The 24,295-nt window shown below is 37.6% G+C and overlaps 1 protein-coding gene across 5 annotated transcripts in view; it reads right to left on the bottom strand.

Annotated features, from left to right (window-relative positions):
- Positions 1-24,295, bottom strand: part of CTNNA3 (catenin alpha 3) — a 1,751,355-nt gene that overhangs the window by 1,686,604 nt on the left and 40,456 nt on the right. For 4 of the 5 annotated variants that reach the window (XM_032842041.1, XM_032842013.1, XM_032842050.1 and 1 more), the window contains exon 2: positions 11,507-11,610. In XM_032842041.1, the coding sequence (XP_032697932.1) occupies positions 11,507-11,605 (99 nt within the window). In that variant the 5' untranslated portion in view covers positions 11,606-11,610. Of the gene's footprint in view, positions 1-11,506; positions 11,611-19,771; positions 19,803-24,295 lie in introns of those variants that run through there. The other variant, XM_032842032.1, reaches the window with a different exon arrangement.

Genomic DNA, 24,295 nt, shown 5'->3' with positions numbered 1-24,295 from the left:
GGTGCACATGCCCCTTCGGATCACTACGTTTTTATCTTTAGGATAAATAACCAATAGTGCAATGGCTGAGTCATAGGATAGCTCTATTTTCAACTTTTTGAGGAACCTCCATGCTGTTTTCCAGAGTGGTTGCACCAGCTTGCATTCCCACCAACAGTGTAGGAGGATTCCCCTTCCTCTGCATCCTCGCCAGCATCTGTCATTTCCTGACTTGTTAATTATAGCCATTCTGACTGGTGTGAGGTGGTATCTCATTGTGGTTTTGATTTGTATTTCCCTGATGCCAAGTGATGTGGAGCATTTTTTTCATTTTTTCATGTGTCTGTTGGCCATCTGGATGTCTTCTTTGCAGAAATGTCTGTTCATGTCCTCTGCCCATTTCTTGATTGGATTATTTGTTCTTTGGGTTTGAGTTTGCTAAACTGTTTATAGATTTTGGATACTAGCCCTTTATCTGATATGCCGTTTGCAAATATCTCCTCCCAGTCAGTCAGTTGTCTTTTGGTTTTGTTGACTATTTCCTTTGCTGTGCAAAAGCTTTTGATCTTGATGAAATCCCAATAGTTCATTTTTGCCCTTGCTTCCCTTGCCTTTGGCAATGTTCCTAGGAAGACATTGCTGCAGCTGAGGTCGAAGAGCTTTCTGCCTGTGTTCTCCTCAAGGATTTTGATGTGGATTCCTTTCTCACATTGAGGTCCTTCATCCATTTTGAGTCTATTTTTGTGTGTGGTGTAAGGAAATGGTCCAGTTTCATTTTTGTGCATGTGGCCGTCCAATTTTCCCAACACCCTTTCTTGAAGAGATTGTCTTTTTTCCATTGGACATTCTTTCCTGCTTTGTCAAGGATTAGTTGACCATGGAGGTGAGGGTCTATTTCTGGGCTCTCTATTCTGTTCCATTGATCTATGTGTCTGTTTTTGTGCCAGTACCATACTGTCTTGACGATGACAGCTTTGTAATAGAGCTTGAAGTCCGGAATTGTGATGCCACCAACTTTGCCCTCTTTTTCAACATTCCTCTGGCTATTCAGGGTCTTTTCTGGTTCCATATAAATTTTAGGATTATTTGTTCCATATTTGAAAAAAATTGATGGTATTTTGATACAGATTGGGTTAAATATGTAGATTGCTCTAGGTAGCATAGACATTTTCACAGTATTTGTTCTTCTGATCTAAGAGCATGGAACGTTTTTCCATTTCTTTGTGCCTTCCTCAATTTCTTTCATGAGTACTTTATAGTTTTCTGAGTTTTCTGAGTATAGATTCTGTGCCTCTTTGGTTAGGTTTATTCCTAGGTATCTTATGGTTTTGGTGCAACTGTAAATGGAATTGACTCCTTAATTTCTCTTTCTTCTGTCTTGTTGGTGGTGTAAAGAAATGCAACTGATTTCTGTGCATTGGTTTTATATCTTGACACTTTACTGAATTCCTGTACAAGTTCTAGCAGTTTTGGAGTGGAGTCTTTTGGGTTTTCCACATATAGTATAATATCATCTGCAAAGAGTGATAGTTTGACTTCTTCTTTGCCAATTTGGATGCCTTTAATTTCTTTTTGTTGTCTGATTACTGAGGCTAGGACTTCTAGTACTGTGTTGAATAACAGTGATGATAAATGGACATCCCTGCCGTGTTCCTGACCTTAGCGGGAAAGCTTTCGGTTTTTCTCCATTGAGAATGATATTTGAGGTTGGTTTTTCATAGATGGCTTTGATAATATTGAGGTATGTGCCCTCTATCCCTACACTTTGAAGAATTTTGATCAGGAAGGGATGCTGTACTTTGTCAAATGTTTTTTCAGCATCTATTGAGAGTATCATATGGTTCTTGTTCTTTCTTTTATTAATGTATTGTATCCCATTTATTGATTTATGGATGTTGAACCAACCTTGCAGCCCAGGAATAAATGTCACTTGCTCGTGGTGAATAATCCTTTTAAAGTACTGTTGGATCCTATTGGCTAGTATTTTGGTGAGAATTTTTGCATCTGTGTTCATCAAAGCTATTGGTCTGTAATTCTCTTTTTTCATGGGGTCTTTGTCTGGTTTTGGGATCAAGGTAATGCTGGCCTCAAAGAATAAGTTTGTAAGTTTTCCTTCCATTTCTATTTTTTTAAACGGTTTCAGGAGAATAAGTATTACTTCTTCTTTAAATGTTTGGTAGAATTCCCCTGGGAAGCCGTCTGGCCCTGGAGTCTTGTTTCTTGGGAGATTTTGATGATTGCTTCAGTCTCCTTATTGGTTATGGGTCTGTTCAGGGTTTCTATTTCTTCCTGATTCAGTTGTGGTAGTTTATATGTCTCCAGGAATGCATCCATTTCTTCCAGATTGTCAAATTTGTTGGTGTAGAGTTGCTCATAGTATGCTCTTAGAATTGTTTGTATTTCTTTGGTGCTGGTTGTGATCTCTCCTCTTTCATTCATGATTTTATTTATTTGGGTCCTTTCTCTTTTCTTTTTGATAAGTCTGGCCAGAGGTTTACCAATCTTATTAATTATTTCAAAGAACACAGTTATTGTTTCATTGATTTGTTCTATTGTTTTTTGTTTTGTGTGTGTGTGTGTGTGTGTGTTTTGTTTTTTGTTTGTTTGTTTGTATTTTTGGTTTCTATTTCATTGATTTCTGCTCTGATATTTATTATTTCTCTTCTCCTGCTGGGTTTAGGCTTTCTTTCTTGTTCTTTCTCCAGCTCCTTTAGGTGTACGTTGTGTATTTGAAACCTTTCTTGTTTCTTGAGAAAGGCTTCTATCGCTATATAGTTTCCTCTAAGGACTGTCTTTGCTGTGTCCCACAGATTTTGAACTGTTGTGTTTTCATTATCATTTGTTTCCATGAATTTTTTCAATTTTTATTTAATTTTGTGGTTGACCCATTCATTCTTTAGAAGGATGCTGTTTAGAAGGATGCTATTTAGTCTCCATGTATTTGTGTTCTTTCCAAATTTCCTCTTGTGATTGAGTTCTAGCTTCAGAGCATTGTGGTCTGAAAATATGCAGGGAATGATCCCAATCTTTTGATACCGGTTGAGACCTGATTTATGATCCAGGATGTGATCTATTCTGGAGAATGTTCCATGTGCACTAGAGAAGAATGTGTATTCTGTTGCTTTGGGATGAAATGTTCTGAATATATCTGTGATGTCCATCTGGTCCAGTGTGTCATTTAAGGCCTTTATTTCCTTGTTGCTCTTTTGCTTGGATGATCTGTCCATTTTAGTGAGGGGAGTGTTAAAGTCCCCTACTACTATTGTATTATTGTCGATGTATTTCTCTAATTTTGTTATTAATTGGTTTATATAGTTGGCTGCTCCCATGTTAGGAGCATAGATACTTAAAATTGTTAGAACTTCTTGTTGGACAGACACTTTGAGTATGATATAGTGTCCTTCTTCATCTCTCAATGTAGTCTTTGGCTTAAAATCTAATTGGTCTGATATAAGGATTGCCACCCCAGCTTTCTTCTGATGTCCATTAGCATGGAAAATTCTTTTCCACCCCCTCACTTTAAATCTGGAGTTGTCTTTGGGTCTAAAATGAGTTTCTTGTCGACAGCATATTGATGGGTTTTGTTTGTTTGTTTTTTTCCATTCTGCTACCCTGTGTCTTTTGATTGGGGCATTTAGCCCATTAACATTCAGGGTAACATTGAAAGATATGAATTTAGTGCCATTGCCGTGCCTGTAAGGTGACTGTTACTGTATATTGTCTCTGTTCCTTTCTGATCTACTACTTTTAGGCTCTCTCTTTGCTTAGAGGACCCCTTTCAATATTTCCTCTAGGGCTGGTTTGGTGTTTACAAATTCTTTCAGATTTTATTTGTCCTGGAAGCTTTTTATCTCTCCATTTTCAATGATAGCCTAGCTGGATATAGTATTCTTGGCTGCATGTTTTTCTCGTTTAGTGCTCTGAATATATCATGCCAGTTCTTTCTGGCCTCCCATGTCTCTGTGGATAAGTCCACTGCCAATCTCATATTTTTACCATTGTATGTTACAGACTTCTTTTCCCAGGCTGCTTTCAGGATTTTCTCTTTGTCGCTAAGACTAATAGGTGATAGGGTGTGGCCCTATTCTTATTGATTTTGAGGGGGGTTCTCTGCACCTCCCGGATTTTGACACTTATTCCCTTTGCCATATTAGGGAAATTCTCTACAATAATTCTCTCCAATATACCTTCGGCTCCCCTCTCTCTCTTCTTCTTCTTCTGGAATCCCAACTATTCTAATGTTGTTTCATCTTATGGTGTCACTTATCTCTCGAATTCTCCCCTCATGGTCCAGTATTTGTTTGTCTCTCTTTTGCTCAGCTTCTTTATTCTTGTCAGTTGGTCTTCTTTATCACTAATTCTTTCTTCTGCCTCCTTTATCCTAGCAGTAAGAGCCTCCATTTTTTATTGCACCTCATTAATAGCTTTTTTTATTTCAACTTGGTTAGATTTTAGTTCTTTTATTTCTCCACAAAGGGCTTTTATCTCTCTGGAGAGGGCTTCTCTAATATCTTCCATGCCTTTTCCGAGCCCGGCTAGAACCTTGAAAATCATCATTCTGAACTCTAGAACTGACATTATTACCAATGTCTGTATTGATTAGGTCCCTAGCCTTCGGTACTGCCTCTTGTTCTTTTTTTTATGGTGACTTTTTCTGCCTTGTCATTTTGTTCAGATAAGAATATACGAAGGAGCAAATAAAATACTAAAAGGGCGGCAAAGACCCCAGGAAAATGTGCTTTAACCAAATCAGAAGAGACCCCAAATCATGAGGGGGAGAAAGGGAATAAAAAGAAGTTCAGAAAAAAAATTTAAAAAAGAAAACAAATAAAGAAAAAATACAAAAAAGAAAAAAATTATATATATATATATATATTAGACTGGTGACTAGAACAGGGTCACCCACTTAATTTTGGGAGTATTTTGGTCTCTTAGAAGAAATTGCCTACCAAAGTTTTAAAGAATGAAAAACATATAAGGGTAAACACAATGAAGGGATGTAATATGCCTATAAAGATGAAAAAAAAATTTTTTTAATTTCTAAAAAAAGAGTTGATGAAGTAAGTTGGTTGGGAGAATAAAGAAAAAGAAAGTGGAGAGAATTTGCTTGGGCTGGAGACTAGAACAAGCCCGGAGCTAGATTTAGGGTATATTTTGATCTATTAGAAGAAGTTGTACCCCAAATTTTTTAGAAGAAAAAACCCTATGTATATACAAAAAATAAAGTTAGATACAATGGAGGATAAAATATGACTATAATAATGAAGTTTCAAAAAAGATTATTAATTTTTATGAAAGATATTTTTAAGATAAACTAATTTAAAAAACATTAAAAGAGGAAAGGGTAAAAGTTAAAAAAAATAGCAGAAGAAAAAAATAAAATTAAATTAATTAACTGCAAGACTAAAGAATCATGGGGAGAAAGCCATGAATTCCATGCTTTGCCTTCTCCTCCTCTGGAATTCCACTGTTCTCCTCAGTAAGTGAACTTGGTCTTGGCTGGATTTCTTGTTGATCTTCTGGGGGAGGGGCCTGTTGTAGTATTCTCAAATGTCTTTGTGTGAGGCAGAATTGCACCGCCCTTACCAGGGGCCAGGCTAAGTAATCCGTTCAGGTTCACTTTCAGGAGCTTTTGTTCCCTGAACGCTTTCTGTGGAGTTCCGGAGGACAGGAATGAAAATAGCGGCCTCCCAATCTCTGGCCTGGAGGAGCCGAGAGCTCAGGGCCCCACTCCTCAGTGCACCCTCAGAGAAAAGCACTCAATCACTCCCGTCTTCCTGGCCTCTGGCCGCGCTTGGAGAAAAGCGCTCAATCACTCCCATCTCCCTGGCCTCCGGCCATGCTCCAAGCTCACCCAACCTGTGACCAAGCATCTCTGTCTCTGGCACACAGCTCCACCTGGAGTCTCTGAACCCTGCGGATCCCTGTGCTCTTCTAGGGGGCGTCTCCCCGGATCTTGTGGGGACTCCACTCAAAGAGAAGTGGCCTGTGCCATGGATTATGGTTCAAGGTAACCCCGAGTTGAGAGCTCACTCCTCAGCTCTGTCTCTGTTGCTGGCTTCCTCAGCAACTCAGACACCCCCGATCCTTCTGTGACCCCGCAGGACCTAGAGTCTGCTGACCCCGTGTGGGCTTCACCACGGTTTAGCCTCTGGAGCAATGTCCCTCAGTGGAGCAGACTTTTAAAAGTCCTAATTTTGTGCTCCATTGTTCCACCGCTTGCCAAGAGCCAGCCCCTCCCACCGCAGTCTATCTTCCCATCACTTTGGATTCACTTCTCCACCAGTCCTACCTTATAGAAAGTGGCCGATTTTCTGTTTCTAGAATTGTTGCTCTTCTTCTCTTCGATCTCCTGTTGGATTTGTAGGTGTTCGCAATGGTTTGATAAGCTATCTAGCTGATCTCCTGCTACCTGGTGTCATCTCAGCCTGCTAACTTTTCCGCCATCTTGACTCCTCCCCCTAGAATCTTTCTGATAGAGGGATTGCCACCCCAGCTTTCTTTTGATGTCCATTAACATGATAAATGGTTTTCCACCCCCTCACTTTAAATCTGGAGGTGTCTTTGGGTCTAAAATGAGTCTTTTGTAGATAGCATTATCAATGGGTCTTGGGGTTTTTTAATCCAATCTGATACCCTGTGTCTTCTGACTGGAACATTAGTCCATTTACATTCAGGGTAATTATTGAAAGATACAAATTTTGTGCTTTTGTATTACCTGTAAAGGCACTGTTTCTGTATATTGTTCTGTTCCTTTCTGGTCTTTGTTACTTTTGGGCTCTCTCTTTGCTTAAAGAATCCCCTTTAATATATCTTGCAGGTTTGGTTTAGTGATCACAAATTCTTTTAGTTTCTGTTTGTCATGGAAGCTCTTCATCCCTCCTTCCATTCTTAAGGACAGCCTTGCTGGATAAAGTATTCTTGGCTGCATATTTTTCCCATTTAGCACATTAAATATATCATGCCAGTCCTTTCTGGCCTGTCAGGTCTCTGTGGTCAGGTCTGCTGCTAGCCTTATGTTTCTACCCTTGTAGGTTAAAGACCTCTTGTCCCTGAGCTGCTTTTAGGATTTTTTCTTCATTTCTGAAATTTGCAAGCTTCACTATTATATGTCTAGGTGTTGGCCTATTTTTATTGATTTTGAGGAGAGTTCCTTGTACCTCCTGGACTTGAATGCCTGTTTCCTTCCCCAGATTAGGGAAGTTCTCAGCTATAATTTGTTTTATTAATCCTTCTGCCCCTTTCTCTCTCTTTTGCCTCTTCCTCTGGGACCCCCAGTATTCTAATTGTTTCGCTTTATGGTATTGCTGATCTCTTGAATCCTCCCCTCATGATCCATTATTTATGGTTCTTTTCCTCAGCTTCCTTATTTTCCATCATTTTATCTTCTATATCACTGACTCTAAGTTCTGCCTCATTTATCCTAACAGTTAGAGCCTTTATTATTACATCTCAGAAATAGCATTTTTTATTTCAACCAGATTTCAGTTGTTTTATTTCTCCATGAAGGGCTTCTTTGCTGACCTCTATGCTTTTTTCAAGCCCAGCTATTATCTTTACAATCATTGTTTTGAATTCTAGTTCCAACATCTTACTTATATCCCTATTTATTAGATCCCTAGCTGTGATTTCTGCCTTTTGTTCTCTTTTGGGGAGCGAGTTCTTCCATCTTGTCATTATATCCAGAAAAGAATAGATGAAAGTGATGGAAAATACAAACATAACAATGACACCAGAAAAATATATATTACACAAATCAGAAAAGAACAGAAACAAAAAAGAAAAGAAAAAGAAAAAAAAACTGAGAATAAAATCAAACAAGTAGAACAGAACAATAAACTGGATCTCTATCCTGTTTGTTAGAAGAAACTAGATCCCAATATAGGCAAGAAAGAAAACCTTATAGAAATATACAAAAATGTAGTTGAATGCAATGAAATGAAACCAGAAATGAAATGTATATATATAAACTGTAAGTGTAAAAATGAAAATTTAAAAAGACTTAAAAAAAATTGGTAAGAAAATAGTTGAAAAGAATAATTAAATATAAAACTGAAGGACTAAAGAATAATAACCACACCAGAAAATTATACACTACACTAATCAGAAGAGAACAGAAACCAAACAGAAAAGAAAAGGGGGAAAAAATGGGAATGAAATGGGAATAAAATCAGATAAGAATTTGAACCAAACAGAACAGTAAACTAGATTCTGGGTGTATTTTGGTTGTGTTAGAAGAAACTAGAATAGGTCTCCCAAAATAGGTCAGAAAGAAAAACTTATATATATACAAAAGTAAAGTTGAATAAAATGAAGGGAAGCCAAAAATGAAATATATATATATATATATCATAAGTGAAAATTTTAAAAGACTTAAAAAATAATTGATAAAATAAGAAAACAGCTGAAAAGGATAATAAAATATAAAACTGAAGGACTAAAGAATAGTAAGAAAAAAAACACAAATGCTATATACCTCTTTCCCTAAGAGCCAGAGTTTTCAGTTCTGTACTATTAGTAAACTTGGTATTTGCCAGAAGTTCCTGCTGGTCTTTTGGGGGAGAGACCTTTTGCCTGATTCTTAGCTGTCTTTGCCCCAGTGGAACTACAACTCCCTTGAGGGGCCAGGCTCAATGTAAGTGGGCTCCAGAGCTGGTGGGGGTGGTGAAAATAACTGTCTGTCCCCCCATCTCTAGCCCAGGAGCTGAAAGTTCATGTCCCCCACTCTTCAGTGCACCCTCACAGAAAAGTGGTCACTTACACTTGTCTTCTCAGTTTCCATCCACACTCTATGTTTACCCAGCCTGTAACCGAGCATTTTTATCTCAGGCACTCTACCCTAATTCAAATCTCCAAACTTTATGGACTCTGTGGCACTCATGCTCCCCAGCTCCTTCCAGGGTAGGGAAGGGGATTTCTCTGTGGTTCTGTCTCTTGCTGCACTCTTGCTCAGAGAGCATTAGACCAATTAGGCAGTGGTTCTCAACTTATGGCAACACCAAGCAGTAAGCCAGAGCCTGGTCTCACTGTTTGCAACTGGCTTCCCCACTCCAATGCCTGGGAACTCTGCTGCACTCAGGCACCCTCATTCTATCTGTGAGCCTGGGGTTCCTGAGACCAAGCTGTCCCACCTGGGATTCCGCCTGCTTCACCTCCTGAGCACCTTTCAGGTAAACTTCTAAAAGTTCCAATTTTGTGCTCTGCTGCTTATAACATTTTCTGGTACCCAGCTTACAGAGGCTCCCTCTCCTAAAGGTTTATCTTCCAATGTATTGCTTCGGATTCATGTCTCGTCACCTCCTATCTTGCAAAAAGTGATTGCTTTTCTATTTGTAGAATTGTAGCATTCTTTTCTCAGATCTCTGGTTGATTTTGTAGGTTTACAGAATAATTTGATAACTATCCAACTGATTTCCAGGAACCATACAAAACTAGGATCCCCTACTCCTCCACCATCTTGGAGGATTTCCTGATTAGCAAGTCTTAAGTGACCAACTCTAATGTTCTACTGTTACGGAACAAATAAGAAGTCACATAAGTGTACTAGCTTTTATGAGCTGTCACCAAAATGAAGGCCATTTTCCTATTCATACCTGGTAACTGCATAGGAACAAAATCTTAAATGACTTGTGAGAATTCATTTAAAAATTTCACCAAAAACCTTGGTGATACATTAAAAAAGTGCTCAACATCACTCAGCATCAGAGAAATACAAATCAAAACCACAATGGAATACCACTTCACACTGGTCAGAATGGCTAAAATCAAAAACACAAAAAACAAGTGTTGGCAAGGATATAGAGAAAAAGAATCCTCACACGCTGGTGGTAGGAATGTAAACTGGTACAGCCACTGGAACACAGTATGGAAGTTCCTCAAAAAATTAAAAATAGGACTACCATATGATCCAATAATTCCACTACTCACAAATCTCACAAAAAATACAAAAGCAGTAATTAAAAATATATATACACTCCCATATTTATTGCAGCATTATCTGCATTAGCCAAGTTGTGGAAATGGCCCAAGTGTCCATCATCAGATGTATGAATAAAGAAGAGGTGGTATACATATATGATGCAATATTATTCAGCCATTAAAAAAGAATGAAGTCTTCCCATTTGCAACAACATGGATGGCCCTAGAGGGTTTAACACTAAGTGAAACATGTCAGTCAGAGAAAGACAAGTACCATATGATTTCACTTAAATGTGGAACTTAAGAAACAAAACAAATGAATGAACAAACACACACACCAAAAAAAGACATAAATTCAGAGTGCAAACTGGTGGTTGCCAAAGGGAACATGGGAGGGATGGGTGAAACAGATAAAGGGAACTAAGAGTACACTTATCTCGAGCACTGAGAAATATACAGAATTGTTGAATCCATGTATACCTAAAACTAATATAACACTGTATGTTAATTATACTTAAATTAAAAAAAAAAGAAAAGATAATGTGTTGTAGGAGGCACAATGTATGATAAGCCTAAGGGAATTTCCCTCATAAATTTTGGGGTAAGGACAAAAAATTTAAATCTACAGCATAGTATAAGTTTTTTCATGCCCTGCTTTAAGAACTCCAATAAATAAAATCTGAACTTATATAATAAGCCAAGGAATCATGTTGTATATTGTGAAAGAATTACTGACTTTATGAAAGACTTTATCATACAATTTCTTAAATACCTGCTTTTCTCACACATTTTATTATTTTAAAAATAATTTCCTATTTGACAAATGAGCCCCATGTGCCTTGGGACAAGTCACAGAAATTCTCTAGGCTCAATCCCCGCATCTATATAATAAGGGTGGTTTTAACCATGCTGCCTGCCTCACTCAGTTTTCATGACTATAAAACAAGAGATTTTATATAAAGCTACTTTGAAAGCTATATGTAAATATTTTTATGGCTGTTGCTTTTATTTTTTTAAGATTTTACTTATTTGAGAGAGAGAGCGTGTGCACACAAGCAGGGATACGGAGAGAGACAAGAAGACTCCATGCTGAGCTCAGACCCCCACAGGATTCAATCTCACAACCCCATGATCATGACCTAAGCTAAAATCAAGAGTTGGACACTGAACTGACTGAGCCACCCAGGCATCCCACAGCTATTGCTTTCAAAAGAGAATGGGGGGGACTTTCCAAAATGTATTATTATTACTAAATATATATATACTTTTTGTATTTTAACGGTATTTTTTTTAAAGATGTTATTTATTTGACCAACAGAGATCACACTTAGGCAGAGGGGCAGGCAGGGGGCAGGGGGAAGCAGGCCCCCCACCAAGCAGGGAGCCCGATGCGGGGCTTGATCCCAGGACCCTGGGATCATGACCTGAGCCGAAGGCAGAGGCTTTAACGCACTGAGCCACCCAGGCGCCCTTAAAGGTATTTTTTAAAAGCAATTTTAGATGCCATATTCCCTCTACAAAAATCAAATCTTTCCCTGGCTCATGATCTACTTTTCCCATTTTTTAGTTCTTCTGAAGTTACATATTGTTATTTCCATGGTCTTCATACCTGGATTATGAGTGGCTCCAGTAGCTTCTCTACAGTAAATGTTTGGACCTGCAGATCCTGAGGATCGATATTCAGTGTGACTGGTGTTTCAGCTGACATGCTGCCTGTGCACAAAAATGAAAAGATATTTATTAGTAAAGAAAAATACCTTCTAAAGGGAAGCACTAGTGAAAATCATAGAGTGCATGAGATCTGTATGCAGCACCTCTTCCTGATATTGGCTGTAGCCCTCAGAGGACCACAGTGACAAACCCACTAACAGAGAAATAAACAATTCCTTCCCTATCTGTTCTCTGGTCATGCGGTCTGGACTTAAATCCTCTAACAAATTAATCTATGTTGGTATGTTCATGACTAAAATAATAACCCAGGGTGGGTTTGCATTTGTTCAGGATTTTTAAGTAAAAATGAATGGCCAAGTTGATGCAAAATATCTTATGGCATGCAAGTCCTCTAACTTCCAAGAAATCATAGTACTGAGACAGCCAACATTCATATTTTGCTTGTTCTTGTTAATAATGACTCATATGAGGAGGCAAGTAGGACTTTGGAAGATGCTACACATCTCTATTTGTTTGGGGGACTGTTTGAGAGTTTTGATTGGAAAAGAAATTAGGGGACAATTTACTTTCCTATACAGAAAATAAACTAAATTGGCATAGTTATTATAAAAGGAGAGAAGAGATTGATATTTGGGCAAGACAATAAAAGAAAAAATGACAAGCCATCTTTAATGCATTAACATTAATTTTAAAACCAGTGATTTTTTGCACAAGAATACACAAATATTTCAAATGACCACATGTGGCATATTTATTATCACATATTCAAATTAACAAGTTGGCCATAAAAACTATTACCCAAATCTCCATTTGTATTAATTTGTATTATTACTTAAATTTATTACTTAAATTTGTATTAACTTATTCACAATTAAGTATTTATCAAAGGCCCACAGACATAAGCAGTAAGAAACAGGTATCACCTATATGTAACTTAGTCTGTTAAAAAAATAATAAATTTATAGTCCACAGAAACATGTGTTACTATCAAGGCAAAAACCTTCCCACTTAGATTTTACCCATTTTCTTCTCTATTTGTAGGCAAGAGAACATAAGAGTCCACCCCCAGAAAATATCCAGATACTTCCCATGGAACCCATGAAAACTAAAACAAAAATAATTAGGAAGTATTACAGTAGTACCCCCTTATCTAGAGTTTTGCATTTTGTGGCTTCAGTTACCCATAGTCAATCATGATCCACTCTAGAAAAAGATGATTCTCCTTCTGACATATCATCAGAAAATAAATAGAAGCCTAAGGCTACATCACAATGCCTCGGTCATTCACCTCACTTCATCTCAACTGATAGGCAGTTTACCATCACACAAAATGAAGACTGAGTACAATAAGATATTTTGAAGAAGAGAGAGAGAGACCATATCACAAAACTTTTATTACAGTATATTCTTATAATTGTTTCATTAGTTGTTATTATTATTAACCTCTTACTGTGCCTAATTTATAAATTAAACTTTATCACAAGTACATATGTGGGAAAAGGGAAGGGAGGAAGGAAAGAATGAGTACAAATTTTCAAAGTGTTTCTCTTATCCAGAATCAATCCCTTCAACACTCCTTTCCATCCCAGTGATTCTAGGAGATAGAATTGTTCTTTTTTCTATACTCCTGCCTCCAACTCCAAGGAATATCAGAGTCTCAGTGTAGGGCCCAGGCTCCCTCCCAGTTGATTCCCCTGAGGGTCTTTTCCCATTCCCCTCCTAGACTTTGTTAACGCCCAAGGGCCTAGTTCCATAAAATCTGAATCTCTTTGGTCATCAACCTCTTACTACTCTAGCAAATCCTTCCCTAGATCCATAAGTGTGTTACTGTACATATTCCAAAGATAATCAAGGTCTTCACGTGTATGTTTAAGTGAAAAGGTCAGTGCTTTACCAAGGCCTTTCCACACTGTATACCTGATACACATGCGGAGAAAGACATACACTTAAAACCATACTGTAACTAAAATTAACTCTTATGCTGATGAACTATAATTTTTAGATTAATAACAATTTTTATTTATTTATATTTTATTATTTGCTTTTGTCTTTTGAGAGAGAGAGTTGGGGGGGAGCTCAGAGGGAGAGAGAGAGAGAGAATCTTAAGCAGGCTCCATGCCCAGTGCAGTACCAAATGTGGAGCTCTATCTTACGACCCTGAGATCATGACCTGAGCTGAAATCAAGAGTTGGATGCTTAACTGACTGAGAAACCCAGGTGACACCATAATTTTTTTTTTAAACAGAGGCAAATACTATAAAAGTTATAAGCCAATTTTTAAGGGAGAGGGAGTATCAGTGCCCTGACTCCTTATGTTGTTCAAGGGTCAACTGTACTATAAATGTTGAGAATTTCATATAAAACCCACCAACAGGGCGCCTGGGTGGCTCAGTGGGTTAAGCCTCTGCCTTCAGCTCAGGTCATGATCTCAGGGTCCTGGGATCGAGTCCCACATCGGGCTCTCTGCTCATCGGAAAGCCTGCTTCCCCCTCTCTCTCTGCCTGCCTCTCTGACTACTTGTGATTTCTCTCTCTGTGTGTCAAATAAATAAATAAAATCTTTTAAAAAAAACCCACCAACATTGTTGAATTCAGAGACAGAGTATACCTTCTGAAATGTAGCACATTTCTACACCCAACCAAACAGCCTGTTCAGGGCCTCTATGCCCCCTTTCAGACTACCGTGTTGTCCTGTTTTCAGTCTATCCTTAACTCTACCACACGCCACTCAAAGTGCCTACAATTCCTTTCCTTTTCAAAACACATTTTTGCTTTGGAAAAAAAAATATTATTCAAATTATATCAAGTGAAAAAATATTGCTTGAATTTCTTTTCAAATGAAAGTATAAATAAATTACTGTAATTCTATGATATAAAAATATATGAAGCATTCTGAAATATGCTTCAAGTAAAAAATGTTCCCATTGAAAAAATAATAATAACTTTAATGAAGGGTACTCATTTAAAATAAAGCATATCAGAAGGAAGATGGGCGGGAGGATGGGTGAAACAGGTGAAGGGGATTAAGAGTACACTTAATGTGATGAGCACTAAGCAATGTATAGAATTCTTGAATCACTGTATTGCACACCTGAAACTAATATAACACTGTATGTTAACTATACTGGAATTAAAATTAAAAACTTAATTTAAAAAATCATGGGTTTAAAATATATATATATATATATAGGGACACCTGGGTGGCTCAGTCGGTTGGGCCACTGCCTTCGGATCATGGCATGGTCCCAGGCTCCTGGGATTGAGTCCCAAATCGGGCTCCTTGCTTTGTGGGGAGCCCACTTCTCTCTCCACCTCTGCCTGCTTGTGTTCTCTCTCTCTCTCTCTCTCTGACAAATAAATAAATAAATATATTCTTAAAAAAATAAAAAATATACATAATAAAGATACAAAGCCATATGATATAGGCGTATACTACCTTGTTTTTCTTCCCTTTTCACTGGTTTTATTTCCTTTCTAAAAGTAGAAACGTGATCTCTTTCTCAGCTATTCATCTGAAATACAGATGATGTTTTAAGAAAGGTTCCACCACTATTGCCAAATGGTTTCTCTCAAATGCATCTCTAGGACTGAAATGTTTTGTTTTGGTTTATCTTGATTCTGGTTTTGGTTTTCGCTTTTTCCAATCATTCCACCCCCACTTTGATTCCCTCTAACAGAAGCAAATATAAATTGAGAAATAGGATATTCCCATGATGACCCTTCTGCATAGCCTGGAGCCAATATAAAATACAATAAAGTATGTCCTTCAGTCTCCATAACCATAGGGTTCTAGTAACTGAGTACTCACAAAGGAGTTTATTTGTTACCTCTCTCATGACAGGAACTATCTTACATATAATTCAAGTCAAGATTACTGACTTTGCTTTGTTCTTTTTTATCTACAAAAAGTAGAGGACACTATTGTGAACTAAAGTAAGATCTAAGTGAACTTTCACAGCCTTTAAAAACATGTCCTTTCTTTTCACTACATCTGTATCTTTGGGGTAAATACCCAGTAGTGCCGTGGTCGCCAAACTGTGGAAAGAACCAAGATGCCCTTCAAAGGATGAATGGATAAGGAAGATGTGGTTCATATACACTATGGAGTATTATGCCTCTATCAGAAAGGATGAATACCCAACTTTTGTAGCAACATGGACAGGACTGAAAGAGATTATGCTGAGTGAAATAAGTCATGCAGACAGAGTCAAGTAGCATATGATTTCATTTATTTGTGGAGCATAACAAATAACATGGAAGACATAGGGAGATGGAGAGGAGATGGGAGTTGAGGGAAATTGGAAGGGGAGGTGAACCATGAGAGACTATGGACTCTGAAAAACAATCTGAGGGTTTGTTTTTTTTTTTAAGATTTTATTTATTTATTTGACAGAGAGAGATCACAAGTAAGCAGAGAGGCAGGCAGAGAGAAAGAGAGAGGAGGAAGCAGGCTCCCCACTGAGCAGAGAACCCGATGTGGGGCTCAATCCCAGGACCCTGAGATCATGACCTGAGCTGAAGGCAGAGGCTTTAACCCACTGAGCCACCCAGGCACGCCAATCTGAGGGTTTTGAAGGGGTGGGGGGTAAGAGGTTGGGGGAGCCAGGTGGTGGGTATTAAGGAGGGCACGTATTGCGTGGAGCATTGGGTGTGGTGCAAAAACAATGAATTCTGTTATGCTGAAAAGAAATAAAATAAAAAAAACCATGTCCTTTCACAGAAATCCATTCACAACAGATTTTCAAAGCTACATTGGGCACCAGAAATTGGAGGCAAGGAAAATAGAAAATTTTCCCACAAAGAAAATAAAAAATTAAGAATAAAAATTATCCACATCATATATAATCCCACTAGAAGAATGTCTTTCAACAAAGAGATAAAAGACAAACCTAATTCAGCCAAATTATCTTCTAAATCTGTGATAATGTCTTTAATACACATTAAGTAAAGAAAGTTGTTGAGAAGTTCATTTTTTTCATTGCAAAATTATAAAATAATATACCAACAAGTCCTTGAAGAACCTTATAACATATAATTATTCTTCTTTGAATAAATGCTGTTTCTTATAAAAATCTTTTGGATCTTTTGGATCTTGATTGTTTTCAGTAATCTTGATTGATTAGAGATCATGGCTGTAATAGGCAGAAAATTGCAGAATTTTGCAAAATAAGTTAAAGAAAGGTCAAAGTCTAACAAATTGTTGCCAAATTCTTAGAGCAATACCACTATGTGAATCCAAAATAAAAATCCTACTAGGTTGTGGGTACTATAATCCAGGATATTTGCATTTTATAATCCATAAAATCTAATGAGCTAGGGAGTAGTTCTCAAACAATTCAAAAATAACTCCTATAACATCCTTCATTTCAACAATGTATTGGATTTAGATGAATAAAAATGATGAGATACTTACTATACCATTAGATTCTGAGATGATGATGATGATGATGATGATGATGATTTGAGAGAAAGAGAGGGAGTGCACAATGGCTAGGTAAAGAGCACAAGGAGGGAAGACAGCACATAGGAGAGGAAGGTAGGGGCAGAGGGAAAAGGACAAGCAGACCTCCATCAAGCAGGGAGCCTGGTGTGGAGTTCCATCCCAAGATCCCGGGATCATGATCTGAGCCTAAAGCAAGATGCTTAACTGACTGAGCCACCCAGGCACCCCTGGTGTTACTTTTATAACATTCTTCCTTATGTTGAATAGAAATCTGCCACTTTTTTACTTCTCTCCAATTGAGACTATTTTATAAAGTGAAAAAGGTCAGGTTTGAAGACAAAAAGACTAGAGTAAAATCCCAGTTTTCAGATCCAAAGGGAAGAAAACAAACACTTGACAGAAGTAATAGATGTCTCCAGGAAGAGTCCTTTAAGCTGGAGCAAATGCACCCTTGTGGATCATTCCCTTCTCCCCGTATAACCTTATCCACAATACCTGAAGTTCCTTTATTCCATTATATTCCCTGCTTGCAACTGAATTCATATCAATGTTAAATTCATTTTATTTAACAAGCATTTCATTTCTAAATGCAGCTAACTCCGAGGTCATGGGGTACACATATTCAACCATACATTCATGTGAACTAGCTCATTACTCTCTATATGACACCCATATATGTCACTATCATAGCACAAACCACATTGTATTCTAGTCATATCCTGGCAGTAGAAGAATGTTTGATCAGAGAGATGCACACAGAGGTCAATGGAAAATTTCACCCATTTCCAAAATTTGCCTTGGGGTAGCCACTCCCTCACAAACATTGAAGAGAAAACTTTTCCACCTACTTCTCCCTACTAAAACACATGATCCTGTCCCCAAATTGTGAAGTCAGACACCTCTTATTAAAGCTATAATTCTTCTACATAAGTTGACATATTCTTATGGGATGGCTTATAAACCTAATCATCTATAATATGGTTCCTATAGAAAAGTCCCTAATATGAAATACTTAGTTTAAAAAAAAATAAACTTTGTAACAGTCTGTAAGGCAACAGTTTATTCTCCTTTTAGATTATTAAATTTGATGTCAGCGTCATCAGACTTACCTAATTAATCTCTCTGTATTCACTTTTGAACTAAATTGTCCAATTCTTTTTTACAAGGATTACTGCAATCTCCCCATCATATATTTGGACAATTAATATTTCTTTGCCCCTAAATGCAGAATTTAATTTTTTTCCTCCTAACATTTCATCCTACAGAATCTAGCCCTTTATTCCCACCAGTCAAAAATTAGTCTTAGAGAATGGAACATGTTAACACCTCCTCCCAGTTTTCTATTCACCCATTAATCATTCAGTATGAAGTCTATAGTCTCCAGTTAAATCACCAAAAAATGAGAGCCAGGCCTGAAAACTGATTTTGATACCACTAGAAATCTCTTTTCAGATACCTGATGATCAAATAATAAACACTGTAGATATGACTTTTTCATCCAGTTATTAATCACTGTGAAATAATCTACTTTTTCATCTTATCAAAAATAAGTTAGGATTTTTTTAATGTGTTACTGAAATAAAGACACCCTTTCCTTCTTACTTAAGAATTCAACTTAAAAAAATCAGTTTGACATAACTCACTCCTGGAGAATCCATGCCGAATGCTAGTAATTACTGCCATTTACTTACATTTTAATTCTTCAGTTTTCGCATAGTTTGGTACCTAGATGTCCAGTATAATTTTAGAGGGCACCTTTTTATCTCTTTTGAAAATCAGAGTATTTGCCCTTCTTCTGCTTTCTGACAGGTCTGTTATTTTTTTTTAATTAAGAAATAATGCATTATTTGTTTCAGGGTTACAGGTCTGTGATTCATCAGTCTTACACAATTCACAGTGCTCATCATAGGACATACCCTCCCCAATGTCCATCACCCAGCCACCCCATCCCTCCCACACCCCTCTACTCCAGCAACCTTCAATTTGTTTCCTGAGATTAAGAGTCTCTTATGCCTTGTCTCCCTCTCTGGTTTTGTTTTGTGTCATTTTCTTCCTCCCTTCCTGTATGATCCTCTATCTTGTTTCTCAAATTCCTCATATCAGTGAGATCATATGATAATTGTCTTTCCCTGATTGACTTATTTTGCTTAGCATAATACCCTCCAATCCCATCCACATCATTGCAAATGGCCAGATTTCAGTTTTTTGATAGCTGCATAATATTCCATTGTGTATATATACCACATCTTCTTTACCCATTCATCTGTTGATGGACATCTAGGCTCTTTCCATCTTGGCTACTGTGGACATTGCTGCTATAAACATTCAGGTGCATGTGCCCCTTCAGATCACTCATCTGTATCTATAGGGTACATACCCAGTAGTGCAGTTGCAGGGTCCAAGGGTAACTCTATTTTCAACATTTTGAGGAACATCCATACTGTTTTCCAGAGTGGCTGCACCAGCTTGTATTCCCAGTGTAGGAGTGTTCCCCATTCTCCACATCCTGGCTAACACTTGTCGTTTTCTTACTTGTTAGCCATGCTGACTGGTGTGAGGTGGTATCACGCTGTGGTTTTGATTTGTATTTCCCTGACGCCGAATGATATTAAGCACTTTTTCATGTGTCTGTTGGCCATGTGGATGTCTTCTTTGCAGAAATGTCTATTCATGGCATCTGCCCATTTCTTGACTGGATTATTTGTTCTCTGCGTGTTGAGTTTGATAAGTTCTTTATAGATTTTGGATACTAGCCCTTTACCTGATATGTCATTGGCAAATATCTTCTCCCATTCTGTCCATTGACTTTTGGTTTTGTTGACTGTTCCCTTTGCTGTGCAAAAGTTTTTGATCTTGATGATGTCACAATAGTTCATTTTTGCCCTTGCCTCCCTTGCCTCCCTTGCCTTTGGCGATGTTTCTAGGAAGAAGTTGCTGCAACTGAAGTCAAAGAGGTTGCTGCCTGTGTTCTCCACAAGGATTTTGATGGCTTCCTGTCTCACATTGAGGTCTTTCATCCATTTTGAGTCTATTTTTGTGTGTGGTATAAGGAAATGGTCCAGTTTCATTTTTCTGCATGTGGCTGTCCACTTTTCCCAACACCATTTGTTGAAGAGACTTTCTTTTTTCCATTGGACATGCTTTCCACCTTTGTTGAAAATTAGTTGACCATAGAGTTGATGGTCCATTTCTGGGCTCTCTATTCTGTTCCATTGACCTATGTGTCTGTTTTTGTGCCAGCACCATACTGTCTTGATGCTTGGAGCTTTGTAATAGAGCCTGAAGTCTGGAATTGTGATGCCGCCAGCTTTGGTTTTCTTTTTCAACATTCCTCTGGCTATTTGGGGTCTTTTCTGGTTCCATATAAATTTTAGGATTGTTTGTTCTATCTTTTCAGAAAAAGTCAAGGTATTTTAATAGGCATTGCATTAAATGAGTATAGATTGCTCTAAGTGGCATAGGCATTTTCATAATATTTATTCTTCCAATCCAAGAAGATGGAACATTTTTCCATTTCTTTGGGTCTTCCTCAATTTCTTTCATGAGTATTCTATACTTTTCTGAGTACAGATTCTTTGTCTCTTTGGTTAGATTTATTCCTAGGTATCTTGTGATTTGGGGTGCAATTATAAAAGGGATCAGCTCCTTAATTTCTCTTTCTTCTGTCTTGCTGTTGGTGTATAGAAATGCAACTGATTTCTATGCATTGATGTTATATCCTGACACTTTACTGAATTCATGTATGGGTTCTAGCTGTTTTGGAGTGGAGTCTTTTGGATTTTCTACATAAAGTATCATATCATCTGCAAAGAATGAGAGTTTGATATCTTCTTTGCTGATTCAGGTGCCTTTTATTTCTTTTTGTTATTTGATTGCGAGGCTAGGACTTCTAGTACTATGTTGAATAGCAATGGTGATAGTGAACATCCCTGCCGTGTTCCTGACCTTAGGGGAAAAGCTCTCAGTTTTTCCCCATTGAGAATGTTTTTTGCTGTAGGTTTCTCATAGATGGCTTTGATAATATTGAGGTATGTACCCTTTATCCCTACACTGTGAAGAGTTTTGATTAAGAAAGGATACTGTACATTGTCAAATGCTTTTTCAGCACCTACTGGGAATATCATATGGCTCTTGTTCTTTCTTTTATTAATGTAGTCTATCCCATTGATCAATTTGCAGATATTGAACCACACTTGAAACCCATGAATAAATTCCTCTTGACTTTGGTGAATAATCCTTATAAAGTACTATTGTATCCTATCAGCTAGTATTTTGGTGAGAATTTTTGCATCCATGTTCACCAAGGATATTGGTCTGTAATTCTCCTTTTTGTTGAGGTCTTTGGTTTGGGGATCAAGGTAATGCTGGCCTCATAAAATGAGTTTGGAAGTTTTCCTTCCATTTCTATTTTTTAGAACAGTTTCAGGAGAATAGTTATTAATTCTTCTTTAGATGTTTGGCAAAAGTCCCCCCTGGGAAGCCATCTGGCCCTGGGCTCTTGTCTGTTCCGAGATTTTTGATTTATGTTTCAATTTCCTTACTGGTTAATGGGCCTGTTCAGGTTCTCTATTTATTTCTCGTTCAGTTTTGGTAGTTTATACATCTCTAGGAATGCATCCATTTCTTCCAGATTGCCTAACTTGTTGGTGTATAGTTGCTCATAGTATGTTCTTATAATTATATATCTGTGGTGTTGGTTGAAATCTCTCCTCTTTCATTCATAATTTTATTTATTTGGGTCCTTTCTCTTTTCTTTTTGATAACTCTGGCCAGGGATTTATCAATCTTATTAATTCTTTCAAAGAATCAGCTCCTAGTTTCACTGATCTGTCCTACTGTTCTTCTGGCTTCTATTTCATTGATTTCTGTTCTCATCTGTATTCTCTCCGCCTGCTGGGTTTAGGCTTTCTTTGTTGTTCTTCCTCCAGCTCCTTTAGGTGTAGGGTTAGGTTGTGTATTTGAGACCTTATTTCTTGAGAAAGGCTTGTTCTGTTATATACTTTCCTCTTAGGACCGCCTCTGTTGCATCCCAATGATTTTGAACAGTTGTGTTTTTATTTTCATGTGCTTCCATGAATTTTTTCAATTTCCTGGTTGACCCATTCATTCTTTAGTAGGATGCTCTTTGGCCTCCATGTATTTCAGTTCCTTCCAACTTTCCTCTTGAGATTGAGTCCTAGTTTCAAAGCACTGCAGCCTGAAAATATGCAGGGAGTGATCCCAATCTTTTGGTACCAGTTGAGACCTGATTTGTAACCCAGGATGTGATCTATTCTAGAGAATGTTCCACATGCACTAGAGAAGAATGTGTATTCTATTAATTTGGGATGGAATGTTCTGAATATATCTGTGTGATGTCCATCTGGTCTAGTGTGTCATTTAAAGCCTTTATTTCTTGGGGCACCTGGGTGGCTCAGTGGGTTAAAGCCTCTGTCTTTGGCTTAGGTCATGATCCCAGGGTCCTGGGATTGAGCCCTACATGGAGCTCTCTGCTCAGTGGGGAGCCTGCTTCCCTCCTCTCTGTCTCTGCCTGCCTCTCTGCCTACTTGTGATCTCTGTCAAGTAAATTTAAAATAAAATAAAATAAAGCCTTTATTTCCTTATTGATCTTTTGCTGAGATGATCTGTCCATTTCGGCGAGGGGGATGTTAAAGTCCCCTACTATTATTGTATTATTTGCTGTGTTTCTTTGATTTTGTTATTAATTGGTTTCTATAATTGGCTACTTCCACATTAGGGGCATAGATATTTAAAATTGTTAGATGTTCTTATTGGACAGACCTTTAAGTATGATATAGTGTTCTTTCTTATCCCTTATTATAGTCTTTGGCTTAAAATCTAATTTGTCTGATATAAGGATTACTACCCCAGCTTTCTTTTGGTGTCCATTAGCATGGCAAATTGTTTTCCACCCCCTCACTTTAAATCTGGAGAGGTCTTTCTATCTAAAATGAGTCTCTTGCAGACAGCATATTGATAGATCTTTTTTTATCCACTCTGATACCCTGTGTCTTTTGCATTTAGCCCATTTACATTCAGGGTAACTATCGAAAGATACAAATTTAGTGCCATTGTATTGCCTGTAAGGTGACTGTTACTATATATTGTCTCTGTTCCTTTCTGTTCTATTACTTTTAGGTTCTCTCTTTGCTTAGAGGACCCCTTTCAATATTTCCTGTAGGGCTGGTTTGGTGTTTGCAAATTCTTTTAGTGTTTGTTTGCCTTGGAAGCTTTTTACCTCTCCTTCTATTTTCAGTGACAGCCTACTAGATATAATATTCTTGGATGCATATTTTTCTTATTTAGTGCTCTGAATATACCATACCAGTCCTTTCTGGCCTGCCAGGTCTCTATAGATAAGTCTGCTGCCAATCTAATATCTCTACTGTTGTAGGTTACAGACCTCTTGTCCTGAGCTGCTTTCAAAATTTTCTGTTTGTCACTGAGACTTTTAAGTTTTACTATTAGTTGACAGAGTGTTGACCTATTTTTATTGATTTTGAGGGGGTGGTTCTCTGTGCCTCCTGGATTTTTTATGCCTGTTTCTGTCCCCAAATTAGGGAAATTCTCTACTATAATTTGCTCTAATATATCTTCTGCTCCTCTCTTTCATCTTCTGGAATCCCAATTATTCTAACATTGTTTCATCTTATGGTATCACTTATCTTTCAAATTCTCCCCTCATGATCAGTAGTTGTTTATCTCTCTTTTTCTCAGCTTCTTTATTCTTCATCATTTGGTCTTCTATATCACTAATTCTCTCTTCTGCCTCATTTATCCTAGCAGTAAGAGCCTCCATTTTTTATTGTACCTCATTAATAGCTTTTTTTATTTCAAATTGGTTAGATTTTAGTTCTTTTATTTCTCCAAAAAGGGATTCTCCAGATCTCCTATGCTTTTTTCAAGCCCAGCTAGTATCTTTATAATCATCATTCTGAACTCTAGTTCCAACATCTTACTAATGTCTGTATTGATTAGGTCCCTAGCCATCATCACTGCCTATGTTCTTTTTTTTTTTTTTTTAGGTGAGTTTTCTGCTTTGTCATTTTGTCCAGAGAAGAATAGATGAATGAAAGAACAAAATGCTAAAAGGGTAACAATGACTCCAGAAAAATATACACTAAACAAATCAGAAGAGACCCAAAACCAGGAGGAAAAGAAAGGAAAAGAAAAAGAAGAAGAAAAAAGAATATAAATAAATGATCAGGCTGGTAAATAGAACAGAGCTGCACACCTGATTTTGGTTGTATTTTGGCCTGTTAGAAGAAACCACTTCCCAAAATTT

This window comes from Lontra canadensis, unplaced genomic scaffold (genome assembly GCF_010015895.1).
Source record: "Lontra canadensis isolate GAN:19392208 unplaced genomic scaffold, GSC_riverotter_1.0 scaffold3, whole genome shotgun sequence".
Classification (NCBI taxonomy): domain Eukaryota; kingdom Metazoa; phylum Chordata; class Mammalia; order Carnivora; family Mustelidae; genus Lontra; species Lontra canadensis.
This window is presented reverse-complemented; position numbering and strand designations above follow the sequence as displayed.